The sequence below is a fragment of the Maylandia zebra genome, linkage group LG3 (assembly GCF_041146795.1).
Source record: "Maylandia zebra isolate NMK-2024a linkage group LG3, Mzebra_GT3a, whole genome shotgun sequence".
Classification (NCBI taxonomy): Eukaryota; Metazoa; Chordata; class Actinopteri; order Cichliformes; family Cichlidae; genus Maylandia; species Maylandia zebra.
Genome location: NC_135169.1, coordinates 11,199,246 through 11,213,133, shown reverse-complemented (window position 1 = coordinate 11,213,133; position 13,888 = coordinate 11,199,246). Strand labels below are relative to the sequence as shown.

The 13,888-nt window shown below is 50.2% G+C and overlaps 1 protein-coding gene across 4 annotated transcripts in view; it reads right to left on the bottom strand.

Moving 5' to 3' along the window:
* Window positions 1-13,888, bottom strand: part of dlg4b (discs, large homolog 4b (Drosophila)) — a 55,666-nt gene that overhangs the window by 15,773 nt on the left and 26,005 nt on the right. For all 4 annotated transcript variants that reach the window (XM_076879482.1, XM_076879491.1, XM_076879502.1 and 1 more), the window contains 5 exons: window positions 4,036-4,086; window positions 1,225-1,349; window positions 859-1,028; window positions 253-389; window positions 21-171 (listed from right to left, as the gene is read on the bottom strand). In XM_076879482.1, the coding sequence (XP_076735597.1) occupies window positions 21-171; window positions 253-389; window positions 859-1,028; window positions 1,225-1,349; window positions 4,036-4,086 (634 nt within the window). The remainder of the gene's footprint in view (window positions 1-20; window positions 172-252; window positions 390-858; window positions 1,029-1,224; window positions 1,350-4,035; window positions 4,087-13,888) is intronic.

Here is a 13,888-nt window from a genome sequence, read left to right as displayed (position 1 = left end):
TGCTGTACAGGTGTACTTACAGCTGGTCAGGTCGGGGGGGCTGTATCGATCAATTGGGTGGATGTACTGCGAGGTGGGCGTGGCCACCTTCAGGTAGACCACCTCTCCTGTATTCTTCAGGGCTGACACGGCGTCTTCGTGCAGGACGTCCTCCAGAGACATGTGGTTGACCTGCCGGGGGGCGGAGCCTGACGTTAGACCACAGTCACATCAGTTTAGCGTGTCAGAGAGAACACGTGTGATGTCACGTACCGCCAGGATTTTGTCTCCGATCTGCAGCCGCCCGTCACGGTGTGCCGCCCCGCCCTCGATGATCTTGGTGACGTAGATGCTGTTGTCTCCAGGGACGTGCTGGTTCCCCACGCCGCCCGCTATACTGAAGCCCAGACCTGCACCGGGGGGCGGGGTTAGATTAACAAAACCCAGAACACAGCGAGTGATGAAGATCAAACTGACTCATGGCAAACAACGTTTACAGATTAAAAAGGTGATGAACTAAAATATGTTACTGACGTAATCAGTGCGTCACAAAATGTTAAAAATATATAAAGTAATAAATCTCCAGGTGTGACTGGCTCCAGGTGAGGTGACACGTTCAGGTGTGTTTCTGCTTCCTGTTTGACCAAACTGTATTTATAACAGGTTTATTAAACATTACTACAGTGTCCTGCTGAGGAATCAGAGTATAAAGGGTTATAAAGGTGAATCTCGTGTATGAAGCCTCTGTCATGTCTCTAATTCTTCTTTTGCTGACATAAAACATAAAGTATTTAAGAACTGTAATGACTCTAACAGTCCAGCAGAGGGCAGCAGAGCAGCTGGAATCACAGTTACATAAGAGCTGCTCTCCTGTCTCACCTTTGGGTCCTTTCATCAGTTTGATCTGTGTGATGCGTTCGCTCGGTGGGCGTCTCCGCAGCACGTACAGCCTGACAACAGGCCCCGCCTCCTTCAGCGCCTCCACAGCGATGGAGTGAGTGACCTCCCGGACGTCCACATCGTTGACGAATACGATGCTGTCGTTCACCCTGGAGATGAAGAGAGAGGGAGAGTCATTGTCACCTCCTCAAACAGCTGTTTGAAGGCTCAGGGGTGATCAGGTTTAGGTCCTTTAAAGGTGAGAGGCTCAGCTTCATGTCCTCAGAGAACACAAGCACAAGCAGTCTGTGTGTGTTTCTGTGTGTGTCTGTTTGTGTGTGTGTTTGTGTTTCTGTGTGTGTGCACCTGAGGCGTCCGTCCTGGGCAGCGGCTCCTCCGGGGATGATCTTGGTGATGAAGATGGAGGGGTCGTCTCCGATGTGAGGATTGTCGGTTCCTCCCGCGATGCTGAAGCCCAGACCAGAGTTACCCTGAACACACACACGTGAACACACACATGAACACACTGTACCTGATGCAGACCTGGGTCTCCCTGTATGTGGATCCCGGATGAGCCCCCACTTACACCAGCACCTGGCCCATGAGCTCAGTGAGCTCATAAATCAAATCTGGGAGTGAATCTAAGACAAACAGCCAGCCCAGGCCCAGGAGAGTTATGCAGCTGTCAGGTTAGCTTCCTGCACAGCTGGATAACCTGGAGCTCTGCAGATGTTGACGTTTTTATCAGACTCAGACTGATGTCCAAACCAGCTGACTTTTGGATCTTCAGCTCTCAGAGGGGAGAAAGAGGAGAGAGGCTGAAGAGACATTTGGTGTTTTCTGGTTTTGTATTTTTGATAATCTTGAATTTTGGTTTATATGTTCTGTGTTATTTATTCTTCTGGTCATAATGTTATATTCTGTTTTCTATAGATCCTGCTTTCTGTGCTGTTAGTTCCCTTCATGATGGAGCAACGAGGTGAAGAAAGACAAGCTGAAGGTTCATTGGTCCAGCAGACCCAGTGTTCCTCTGCTCATGGTCTCTGTTAGAGACAGGGGGAGTAAGTCGGACATTGAGTAGGTGGAGCTGCTGCTCCTTCACTTTGAAAGGACCCCGATGAGGACGTCCTGAGGAGCTGACACCTGTCACTGGGCTGAGAGGCCTCATGGTGTGAACTAGGACTGGGCGATATATCGAGTTTTTTAAAAATATCGATATATTTTCATACGAGATATAAGCTGTGACAATATCCTTTATATCGATATAGTCTATGTTACTTTATAATTATAGTTGTGGAGCCATAAGTTTGCCTGTCTTTCGTCCACTTTTGTCTTTACGCAACGTTACTCGGCCTCGCCTCTCCTTCACTGAACACAACTCCCCCTCCTCCCCCATAGCTTCACCTGCAGGCAGCGACAACATGGACACGGCAAATCTCTGTTAACGAGTTACCGCGCATCGCCCCGTGCGTGGGGCTGGACGGCGTCAACGTGTTAGCGAGCTAACCACGCTAACGAGCTAACCACGCTAACGCCATGCAGCCCAGAGGGGCTGCACAGCCTAGAATCCTTTCATTTTCTCAAAAGTTGACAGCGCGCCTTATGTATGAATTCTGCTTGTGCTTGATGACCACGAACCAATTTTCTGTGGAACACAGCGCTCAGCAATCTGTCAATAAATCTTTTAGTACGACTTTGCTAAGCTACGAAGCTGCAGCGCTTGATGAATTGCCAGAGCATTATGGTTACCGAGAAGCCTCGCGGAGTGATACGCACTGTGCTTCAACGTAATATTACCGTACTGTGTGTATAAGGACCATAAATGGCACCTGTAAGAGACACGGTTACAAAGAGGATTTCAAACTGCAGGCTGTCAGTCACGCAGTAGAAGTTGGGAACAGAGCAGCTGCTTGTTATTATGCTCAGCGTCTGTTAGCTTACATTTTGACTGCACAATTGTGAGCTTTTTGTTATGCACAAAAACAACAGTTTTCTTTTATTTATAGAGCATTATTATTTAATAGATGCTGATCATTTATTTTTGAGTAATTTCTTCATCTATGCTGTATGTTAATAAAAGTGCCCGTGTGACATCTGGGACACAGCTTTGACTAAGAACTCTCTGTTCGTTCTTACTTTATGGCTTTAAAAAATATCGAGATATATATCGTATATCGCCATCCAGCTAAAACGTATCGAGATATGAATTTTGGGTCTTATCGCCCAGCCCTAGTGTGAACTGAGTTCAGCCTCAGCAGCAGGTTACCATGACAGCAGTTAGTCAGCTGTTTCAGTCAGAGCTTCACTGACGGAGCAGAGGAGATGTTTCTGCTCCACTTCCTGTGATGGTGTCACCATGATAGCTGCTGTCCACATGACCGCAGGAAGCTGCGAGCTGTTGGCTGAAGACGTCCACAAAGACGAGCTTCACCTTCCTGTCCTCTAACAAGGCTGAATCTAATCCTCCTCCTGCTCCTGCAGCTCTCTGGACCATCTGCTTGATGGAGGTCAGTCCTGCCTGATATTACCCAGCAGCCCTTTCACTAATGTGTCTTCACAGCAGAGCTAAACCTTCATCATCATCATCATAAGCCCTGACAGGAACATCTCATTTACTTCCTGTTTTCTTCTTCTGTGGTGTTTCTGCCTGCAGCTCGTATTCAATGATCAGCTGTGCATGAATTATGCAGATGTGTCTGCAGACTTCTCACTCACTGAGGACAGATGTTAGTGTCTCTGTCCACCCGCTGTCTCTGACACACCTCCACACTCATCCTCACCATCCTCCTCCTCCTCATCATCATCTTCACAGAGTGCATGAAGGGCTGATGGGAGGTGACTCATTAAATCACTCCTGTGTGTGCTGACAGCTGTGCCTCTGTGAGCAGATCTGAGACCAGCTGATTAAACGTCAGGTTCACTGGTTTGATTTGTAAAAGGAGCTAAAAATAACCCGCTGATGTCAGGGGGGCGTGGCTTACATTCAGAGGGTGACGGCGGCTTTTAAATCAGAGTGATGCGTCTAAAAACAGAGCGGAGACGAGCTGGAAGGAGCGCGAGGACGGAGTGTTTCTCACCACTACACGTGTGTGTGTGTGTGTGTCTGTGTGTGTCTGTGTGTGTCTGTGTGTGTGTGTGTGTGTGTGTGTCTGTGTGTGTGTGTGTGTGTGCGCTCACCCTCTCCAGTGTGATCTCCTCGTACTCCAGCTCTCCCTCTGACCCGTTCATCTGTAAAAAAAATAAACACATGCAGAGTTAAATCACATCCCAGAATATCTCTGCTCATCGCCACGGCAACTCCATGGTAACAGCTGTTGAGCCCTCAAGGGGCCCGGTTACCTGGGCAACTGTAGCCGTAGCTATAGCAACCAACTCTCATATCATCTGCTCCAAGCACTCATGAGAGCTTGGAGACACGGTTATTACATCACTTCCTGCTGTGGCGCTCTCTCCACTCATTAACCACACACCTCACTGAGTCATGTGACCAAACCCTTCACAGCTCATCCATCATCATCCACCCGCCTTCTTCGTTTGTCCAGGTGAGGGTAGCTGGGGGCGGAGCCTATCAGTCCATGCCAGCTGTTCACGCTGTACACACACTCTACCTCACCCTTACACAGTTTATCACAGGAGGACACACACACCGCCCAGCATGTCCTCTGTCCTTCATGTCCTGAAGCACACCTGACATCATGATTCTCATGACATCATCATGACATCACTGACAGCCACAGATGTGCAGCTCCATCAGTGCCATTTAAAGCTGTCAGCAGGCGCTGTGCTAGCTACACCTGATGTATTCAAAGCCTCCATCAGGCTGCTCTACACCCAGCCAAACACCTCCAGAAGGGCCAGGCTCAGTGAGGGGGGGACATGTGCTGCAGATATGAGGGAGGGTTCAGGGTCACCTGATCCTAGACCCGCCCACACACAGCTCTGACCATCAACACATACACAGAGCTGTAAACAGGGGTCAGAGCTCCTGCAGGTGTGTGTACAGGTGAGCTGTTAGTTTTCAGTCATTCTTCATGAAATGCAAAGCGGTTACTGAAACAGCTGCTAACAGCTGGAGCAGAGACAGATACACTGTAACAGCGTCTCTGTTTGTGACACGTTCAGATGATCCAAACAGGAAACAGCTGGAGCAGCTTCTCTGACAGTAAACTGTGTGTTAGAAAACGTGTCTGAGGGTTGGACGTCCTTTAATCCGCACACTGTAATAAAAATAGGAGCTAATAAAAGCTTTAAAGCAGATAGAAATAACTGCAGGATGTTTGATGCTTGATCAAAGCTCCACAGGCAGCAGCTGGTAAATTTATCAGCTGTACTGTATTTGGAGCTCATCACACCAACACTGAGCCAACATGGCCTCCCTGTCAGGGGGCGGGGTTTGTGATTTCTTGGAAATATGTTCTTGTGTTGTTATTATTAGTTAGGACTTAGTTGAGTTTTAGTCCAGTTTGTGTTATCACCCGTGTCCCCTTGTGTCTCTCCTCTGTGTCCCTCTCTCGCTCCCTCTCTCTTGTGTCAAGCTTTCGTGTCCGAGTTCATGTCTCTCCATGCTTCCTGTTTTATTTTGAAAGTCCGTTGGCGTGGTGTTGTTGCAGACCTCTGCTCCACCAGGAGTCTACAGGAAAACTGATGTTCCATGTTCAGTGTGTTTAGCTTTGCTTCCCATGTGGCGTGATGTTCATTTGTGTCAGCTGTTTCCACTTCCCTCATTACCCTGCTGTATATTTAAGTCGTTCAGTGTCGGGTCATCTGTTTGTGTTGCTTCAGGTCATGTCAGGTCTTGGGTTTTTTTGTGCTCCTGCTCAGATTCATGCTCATGTTCTTGTGTCATAGTTTTCATGGTTAGTCTTAGCTGCTCCCAGTTTAGTTTTGTCCCAGTTTGCTTTGTCTTTGTTTTGTGTTTTTTTTCCCATCAGCCAAATAAACGGCCCACATTTTGTTAAACCTTCATATAACACTCGCTGTTTCCTGCTGACACACCTGGATACAGGAGCACAACATCTGTATCCTGACAGCTCAGAGAGCTGAAGCATCTTCACCCACTGATCTGCAACTTCCACCTAACCTCCACCCATGTCACACTGATGGAGGTCTTTAACACAGCTGGAGCCTGAGAAGGACCAGAGTGAAGGGATCAGGACCTCCATGAACCCACCACCTAAGCTAGCTAGCTAACTAGCACCTGCTCTACTGTACTCTACTCGGTTCTACTTGACTTTACTTGGTTACGGTTGGTTTTTGTTACAGTTGAGTCCCACCTCAGTCACTTCTTTGAAAGTCTGTTTATGTCACTATTTAAAATGTTTGTCATACAACAAACAAACCCAACGTCGGGGTCGCTATAGCAACACGGCACGAGTCCTGTGATGTCATGTGTGTGACACAAACACAACAATGGAGAACTTGATGTGTTAAACAGTGGTAGACGTGTGCACGCTGTCATTGGACCACGGTGATGGTTTGTGTGCGGTCGTTTCGCTCGCGGTGGGATTTTAAAATGGCGGGTTTGATTCCTGTGTCGGAGTCACGACTCATCCGCTGATGTCACTGACCAGCCAATCGGTGTCATGCAATCTGTTGATGTCACATTTTTGGCCCCGCCCAGTAGGTACAGAAAAAGTACCTGGTACCAGGAACTGTGACCTGATAGACGACCCTAACAACCAAGTCGAGTCCAGTAGATCCCAGTGGAACTGAGGCTCTAATGTAGGTGGGTGCTTCAGGGCCTCGGCTGCAGTCTGTTTTCAGGGGGCCCCAGGCCCCTGTTTTCCTTACATTACATTAAACCAACATGACGGAACCACCAGTCCCAGCCTGCAGACGGTTTTCATCGTGCTGTTGTTCACAGACAAAGACCCTATCAGGTGTCTGAACTATGCACGTTTAAATTCATGTAGTCAGAGTCACTAGAGGTGTCCAAATTCATGGGCTGCATCCTCCTGAGGACCCGGCCTTCGAAGTCTACGTGGGACAAAATATAACAGGTGTAAATGGTGTAAACTCTCGACGTCTCATACTTCTGTTTAATCAGTTTTCTGTTTGACGTTTATTCAGCTGTGTGAAAACCAAGGAGGAAAACACCCGGGGGATTAATAAAGTTTTATTTAATCTAATCTAATAACTTTGATCTCAGCCAAACCGATTTACTCACGAACAAACAAAACACTGAAAAAAGTCCAACAATAACATTTTTAGGTTGTCTAAGTGACTTATATTTCACGTTTAACCTGAGTAGCAAAAGTCCGCGGGGATCTGAAAATGATGTGTCGGGAGTTGTGCCGTTCTCGGCAGCTCTAGTGACCCTCGAGCTCCCGGCTTCCTTTCGAGCTGGTGGGTAACAGACGTCTCTGAAAACGTCGAAGCACTTTTACAAATATGCGATATCTTGATAAACCGAGCAGATATTTGATGTTTACACAGCTACTTTCTCGCCTGAAAATATGTTAAAAGTTTATTTTGTGACCCAGAAAGATTAACAAGAGTAATATTAAAACTTAGCAGCGGCCGCCATTGTTGGAAACTGGAGTTTGGCTGGGCCGAGCTATGAATTCTGGGATATGGTGGGCCACGAAGGACACACCCGACCCATCCTTCAAATTCGGGGAAAAGGAGGACGCATTTGTCGGCTGCATTCAGAGGAGTCTACGAATTTGGACAGCCTTCGGCGCGCCGCTGTGACGTAATCGCTCTATAAACACGTCCTCAGGAGGATGCAGTCCATGAATTTGGACACCCCCACTATGTACAAACACACACCTGTAACCTCCACAGTCACCATGGTAACATGTGACATCACGGGCCTGGCACAGGTGAGCGTTTCAGCAGCTTACAGGTGTGAGTTCACACATTCATGACTGCAGTTTATATGATTAATAAAGAATATTGTGTTCTTATCACAGCTCAGTGTGGAAATCACATTATCCTGAGCTGTGGGTCGTTTCCGTGGAAACACAGTGATGTAATTTAGTTAGCAGGCTCTGTTAAAGAGTGCCTCTGTCTGTTGTTTTAGAGGCGCTCGCTGTGCGATATGAATCTGTTAATAGTTCATGAATTCATCAGCCGTGTCTGTGTGACGCTCACATGAGAAGTTATCAAGCATCAAAGATTTAAAATCAGGCAGAAACAGGCGACGACCAACGGGCCAGATACAGCAGGATGCCCACGATGAGGGTAAACCTGTGTGTGTGTGTGTGTGTGTGTGTGTGTGTGTGTGTGTCTGTGTCTGTGTCTGTGTGTGTGAGTGTGTGTGTGAGTGTGTGTGTGTGTGTGTGTGTGTCTGTGTGTGTGTGTCAGTAACACAGTGAACTCTGCTTCAGTCCCTGAAGGCTCAAGCATCAACACTAAAACACACAGTTCACTTCATTCAGCTCATCTCTGGAGACGCTGCAGCTCCAATACACTTATATAACAGAGAGAGAGGGCGAGAGAGGCAGGCTGACAGCAGGAGAGAGAGAGAGGGCGAGAGAGGCAGGCTGACAGCAGGAGAGAGAGAGAGAGAGGCAGGCTGACAGCAGGAGAGAGAGAGAGAGAGAGAGGGCGAGAGAGGCAGGCTGACAGCAGGAGAGAGAGAGAGGGCGAGAGAGGCAGGCTGACAGCAGGAGAGAGAGAGAGGGCGAGAGAGGCAGGCTGACAGCAGGAGAGAGAGAGAGGGCGAGAGAGGCAGGCTGACAGCAGGAGAGAGAGAGAGAGAGGGCGAGAGAGGCAGGCTGACAGCAGGAGAGAGAGAGAGGGCGAGAGAGGCAGGCTGACAGCAGGAGAGAGAGAGAGGGCGAGAGAGGCAGGCTGACAGCAGGAGAGAGAGAGAGGGCGAGAGAGGCAGGCTGACAGCAGGAGAGAGAGAGAGGGCGAGAGAGGCAGGCTGACAGCAGGAGAGAGAGAGAGGGCGAGAGAGGCAGGCTGACAGCAGGAGAGAGAGAGAGGGCGAGAGAGGCAGGCTGACAGCAGGAGAGAGAGAGAGGGAGAGGGCGAGAGAGGATGAGAGAGAGAGAGAGGGCGAGAGAGGCAGGCTGACAGCAGGAGAGAGAGAGAGGGCGAGAGAGGCAGGCTGACAGCAGGAGAGAGAGAGAGAGAGGGCGAGAGAGGCAGGCTGACAGCAGGAGAGAGAGAGAGGGCGAGAGAGGCAGGCTGACAGCAGGAGAGAGAGAGAGGGCGAGAGAGGCAGGCTGACAGCAGGAGAGAGAGAGAGGGCGAGAGAGGCAGGCTGACAGCAGGAGAGAGAGAGAGAGAGGGCGAGAGAGGCAGGCTGACAGCAGGAGAGAGAGAGAGGGCGAGAGAGGCAGGCTGACAGCAGGAGAGAGAGAGAGGGCGAGAGAGGCAGGCTGACAGCAGGAGAGAGAGAGAGGGCGAGAGAGGCAGGCTGACAGCAGGAGAGAGAGAGAGGGCGAGAGAGGCAGGCTGACAGCAGGAGAGAGAGAGAGAGAGAGGGCGAGAGAGGATGAGAGAGAGAGAGAGGGCGAGAGAGGCAGGCTGACAGCAGGAGAGAGAGAGAGAGGGCGAGAGAGGCAGGCTGACAGCAGGAGAGAGAGAGAGAGAGGGCGAGAGAGGCAGGCTGACAGCAGGAGAGAGAGAGAGGGCGAGAGAGGCAGGCTGACAGCAGGAGAGAGAGAGAGGGCGAGAGAGGCAGGCTGACAGCAGGAGAGAGAGAGAGAGAGAGGGCGAGATAGGCAGGCTGACAGCAGGAGAGAGAGAGAGGGCGAGATAGGCAGGCTGACAGCAGGAGAGAGAGAGAGGGAGAGGGCGAGAGAGGATGAGAGAGAGAGAGAGGGCGAGAGAGGCAGGCTGACAGCAGGAGAGAGAGAGAGGGCGAGAGAGGCAGGCTGACAGCAGGAGAGAGAGAGAGAGAGGGCGAGAGAGGCAGGCTGACAGCAGGAGAGAGAGAGAGGGCGAGAGAGGCAGGCTGACAGCAGGAGAGAGAGAGAGGGCGAGAGAGGCAGGCTGACAGCAGGAGAGAGAGAGAGGGCGAGAGAGGCAGGCTGACAGCAGGAGAGAGAGAGAGGGCGAGAGAGGCAGGCTGACAGCAGGAGAGAGAGAGAGGGCGAGAGAGGCAGGCTGACAGCAGGAGAGAGAGAGAGGGCGAGAGAGGCAGGCTGACAGCAGGAGAGAGAGAGAGGGCGAGAGAGGCAGGCTGACAGCAGGAGAGAGAGAGAGAGAGAGGGCGAGATAGGCAGGCTGACAGCAGGAGAGAGAGAGAGGGCGAGATAGGCAGGCTGACAGCAGGAGAGAGAGAGAGGGAGAGGGCGAGAGAGGATGAGAGAGAGAGAGAGGGCGAGAGAGGCAGGCTGACAGCAGGAGAGAGAGAGAGGGCGAGAGAGGCAGGCTGACAGCAGGAGAGAGAGAGAGAGAGGGCGAGAGAGGCAGGCTGACAGCAGGAGAGAGAGAGAGGGCGAGAGAGGCAGGCTGACAGCAGGAGAGAGAGAGAGGGCGAGAGAGGCAGGCTGACAGCAGGAGAGAGAGAGAGGGCGAGAGAGGCAGGCTGACAGCAGGAGAGAGAGAGAGAGAGAGGGCGAGATAGGCAGGCTGACAGCAGGAGAGAGAGAGAGGGCGAGATAGGCAGGCTGACAGCAGGAGAGAGAGAGAGGGAGAGGGCGAGAGAGGATGAGAGAGAGAGAGAGGGCGAGAGAGGCAGGCTGACAGCAGGAGAGAGAGAGAGGGCGAGATAGGCAGGCTGACAGCAGGAGAGAGGGAGAGGGAGAGGGCGAGATAGGCAGGCTGACAACAGGAGAGAGAGAGATAGAGAGGGCGAGAGAGAGAGAGAGAGGGCGAGATAGGCAGGCTGACAGCAGGAGAGAGAGAGAGAGGGAGAGGGCGAGATAGGCAGGCTGACAACAGGAGAGAGAGAGAGAGGGAGAGGGCGAGAGAGGCAGGCTGACAGCAGGAGAGAGAGAGATAGAGAGGGCGAGAGAGAGAGAGAGCGGGCGAGAGAGGCAGATTGACAGCAGGAGAGAGAGAGAGAGAGAGGGCGAGAGAGGCAGATTGACAGCAGGAGAGAGAGAGAGAGAGAGGGCGAGAGAGGCAGATTGACAGCAGGAGAGAGAGAGAGGGCGAGAGAGGCAGATTGACAGCAGGAGAGAGAGAGAGGGCGAGAGAGGCAGATTGACAGCAGGAGAGAGAGAGAGGGCGAGAGAGGCAGATTGACAGCAGGAGAGAGAGAGAGGGCGAGAGAGGCAGATTGACAGCAGGAGAGAGAGAGAGGGAGAGGGCGAGAGAGGCAGGAAGACACAGAGTGCAGCAGACAGAGCAGGAGCATGGTCCACGGTTGGTCCACGGTTGGTCCACGGTTGGTCCACGGTTGGTCCACGGTTGGTCCACGATTGGTCTACGGTTGGTCCACGGTTGGTCTACGATTGGTCTACGGTTGGTCCACGGTTGGTCCACGGTTGGTCTACGGTTGGTCCACGGTTGGTCCACACACTTTACCACATGAGAATTTTCACATTAAAACGAGTCCCAAACATAACGAGTTCTTAGAAACCCAGACGTGAGAGTCACACATGTGACCAGCTCTTAGTAAAAGTCTTAGATGAAAAGTCATTAGAAACACTCCTTCAGCACTGAGTCCTTCAGCCTGGCCCAGACCCCCCACAGCCAGTCTGAACCATCCCTGTGACCGGCCTCCACACTCAGTCCTCAGGGCCACTCACCATCTCTGTACAGAGAGCAGAGCCCTCTGCTGGCCAGGTGAATAAGTCCTTCACCTCCATCCTGTTTCTTGGGTAAAAACAGAAGACTCTGTGGGACCCAGTGAAGAAGGTCCAAAAAAGTCTACGATTACTGACTGAAGTTTGGCAAATAAAGGTCGACAGGAGGGTCCACGGGAGACAGACGATGCCACAGCACAGATGCAGCAAGATTATTCATGAATGACAGCTCAGGTAAGATCCATTTCTGTTTCAGTCTGGCTTCTACCGTTTCCAAAACATGACTCCCTAATAAAGCACCATCCTTGTTTCCAGGTGAGTCCACAGTAACACAGTCCTCTGCAGTCCTCTCCCCACCATCACAGCCTCACCATAAACCTGACCCAGTTTATTCTGGCCGAGGAGGTTTCTCCAAATGTTTCATACTGTGTTTCAGAAACGTTTCATCACTTGGTTTAGTTACAACAGCATCATCTGCATACGCTGACAGTCTGAGACCAGAACGTTCAAACCAGACCTGAGTTTAGGAGGAGGGGCTCCCAGAGCTCAATAATAACCACGTATATGATGCTGAATTGTTCCATCTCGTGTGGCATCTCTTTGATTTGTGATTCTGGGCTATTAAATAAAACTGAGCTGACATTTGTGGGACCACAACAGAGAGGAGAAAGCCCGAACCCTCTCTGCTTTCTAAGGAGCACAAACAACCCAAACCAGCGATCATTTCAAGCTCTCAGCGTCTCCATACAGGAGATCCTGGAGTCCTGTTTAAGCCTGTAATCTGAGAAAAGTGCAGTAATAAAATGTCACTGGCACACTTAAAAACTCTGAGAGTGATCAGAAAGCTGGACTGGAGTTTTTGGACTTTTATAAAACCTCCTTCACCTGGCAGCTCACACCAGAACCACCACCAGGCTGAACTTCAGAGCTGAGAGCACTCCCTCCAGAACCTCCAACAAACCCTCAATGCCACACCACACCACACACCAGAAAACACACCACAAACTATAAACAGAGAGAGGGTGAGAGAGGTAGACTGACAGAGAGGTTTAATCTGTGTGAATCAACTAAATCTCTTCCTCGTTACCCCTGACAGCGCTCTCTCTCTCTTACTGTGAGTCTATGTCTCTCGGCCTCACAGTGACTCTGCTGCTCTCAGAGTTTAGGACCATCTTCTCACATCCATCACAGCTCTGTGAGTGAGCAGCTGTGCAGAGTCCTCACAAGCTGAGCTGTTACTGATCTGGTATACACGCTGAAGATGAGGAGCCCTTCATCTTCATCACCATCACATCCTTCAGACCTGCTTCGTTTCCTGAATGAATGAAGCTGAGCTGAGGAACACTGAAGGTCAGGATCCATCAGAGACATTAAACCTGCTGCAGGTTCAGAGACCCAGCTGATCCAGTCCAGGTAACCAGTAATGACTCCATGAACTTCTTAATGCAGTTTACTCAAAATCATCCCACAGATGTAATATTATCTACAGCTACTCTTAGTACCATTGATGTTAAGTTAGACTCTTTTTCTCCAATTGATCTTTCTGAGTTAACTTCAATAATTACTACGTTGGCTACCATAGCAGTATAGCACTGCAACATGGCATTTGGGTTTTCTAACTAAAATAGGAAAAAATAGGAACATAAATAGTGCCATCATTGCCAGACCTGGCCCACATGTGGTTGACATACACTCTGCCATAACACCGGTCAGTCAGAAGTGCCAGTTTGATGCCGGATCCAGGGAAGACCTGTTTTCTATGAGCCTGGGCCACATACACCAAACCACAATCAAACCAGATATGGCATGCCATCACATAAACACTACAATCTATGCCAGGACTGACCCATATCTGGATGACATACATCTTACCATGCCAGCAGTGCCGGCTTGATACCAGATCCAGGCCAGACCTGCTTGCCATTTGCCTCCAAACCATCAACGTGTCTTTTAGACCCCATTCCTACAAAACTGCTCAAAGAAGTCCTGCCATTAATTAATGCTTCCATCTTAAATATGATCAACCTATCTCTAATTATCGGCTATGTACCACAGGCCTTCAAGCTGGCTGTAGTTAAACCTTTACTCAAAAAGCATCTCTAGACCCAGCAGTCTTAGCTAATTATAGGCCAATCTCCAACCTTCCTTTATATCAAACATCCTTGAAAGAGTAGTTGTCAAACAGCTAACAGATCATCTGCAGAGGTTTATTTGAAGAGTTTCAGTCAGGTTTCAGAGCTCATCACAGCACAGAAACAGCTTTAGTGAAGGTTACAAATGATCTTCTTATGGCCTCTGACAGTGGACTCATCTCTGTGCTTGTCCTGCTAGACCTCAGTGCAGCGTTCGATACTGTCGACCATAATATCCTATTAGAG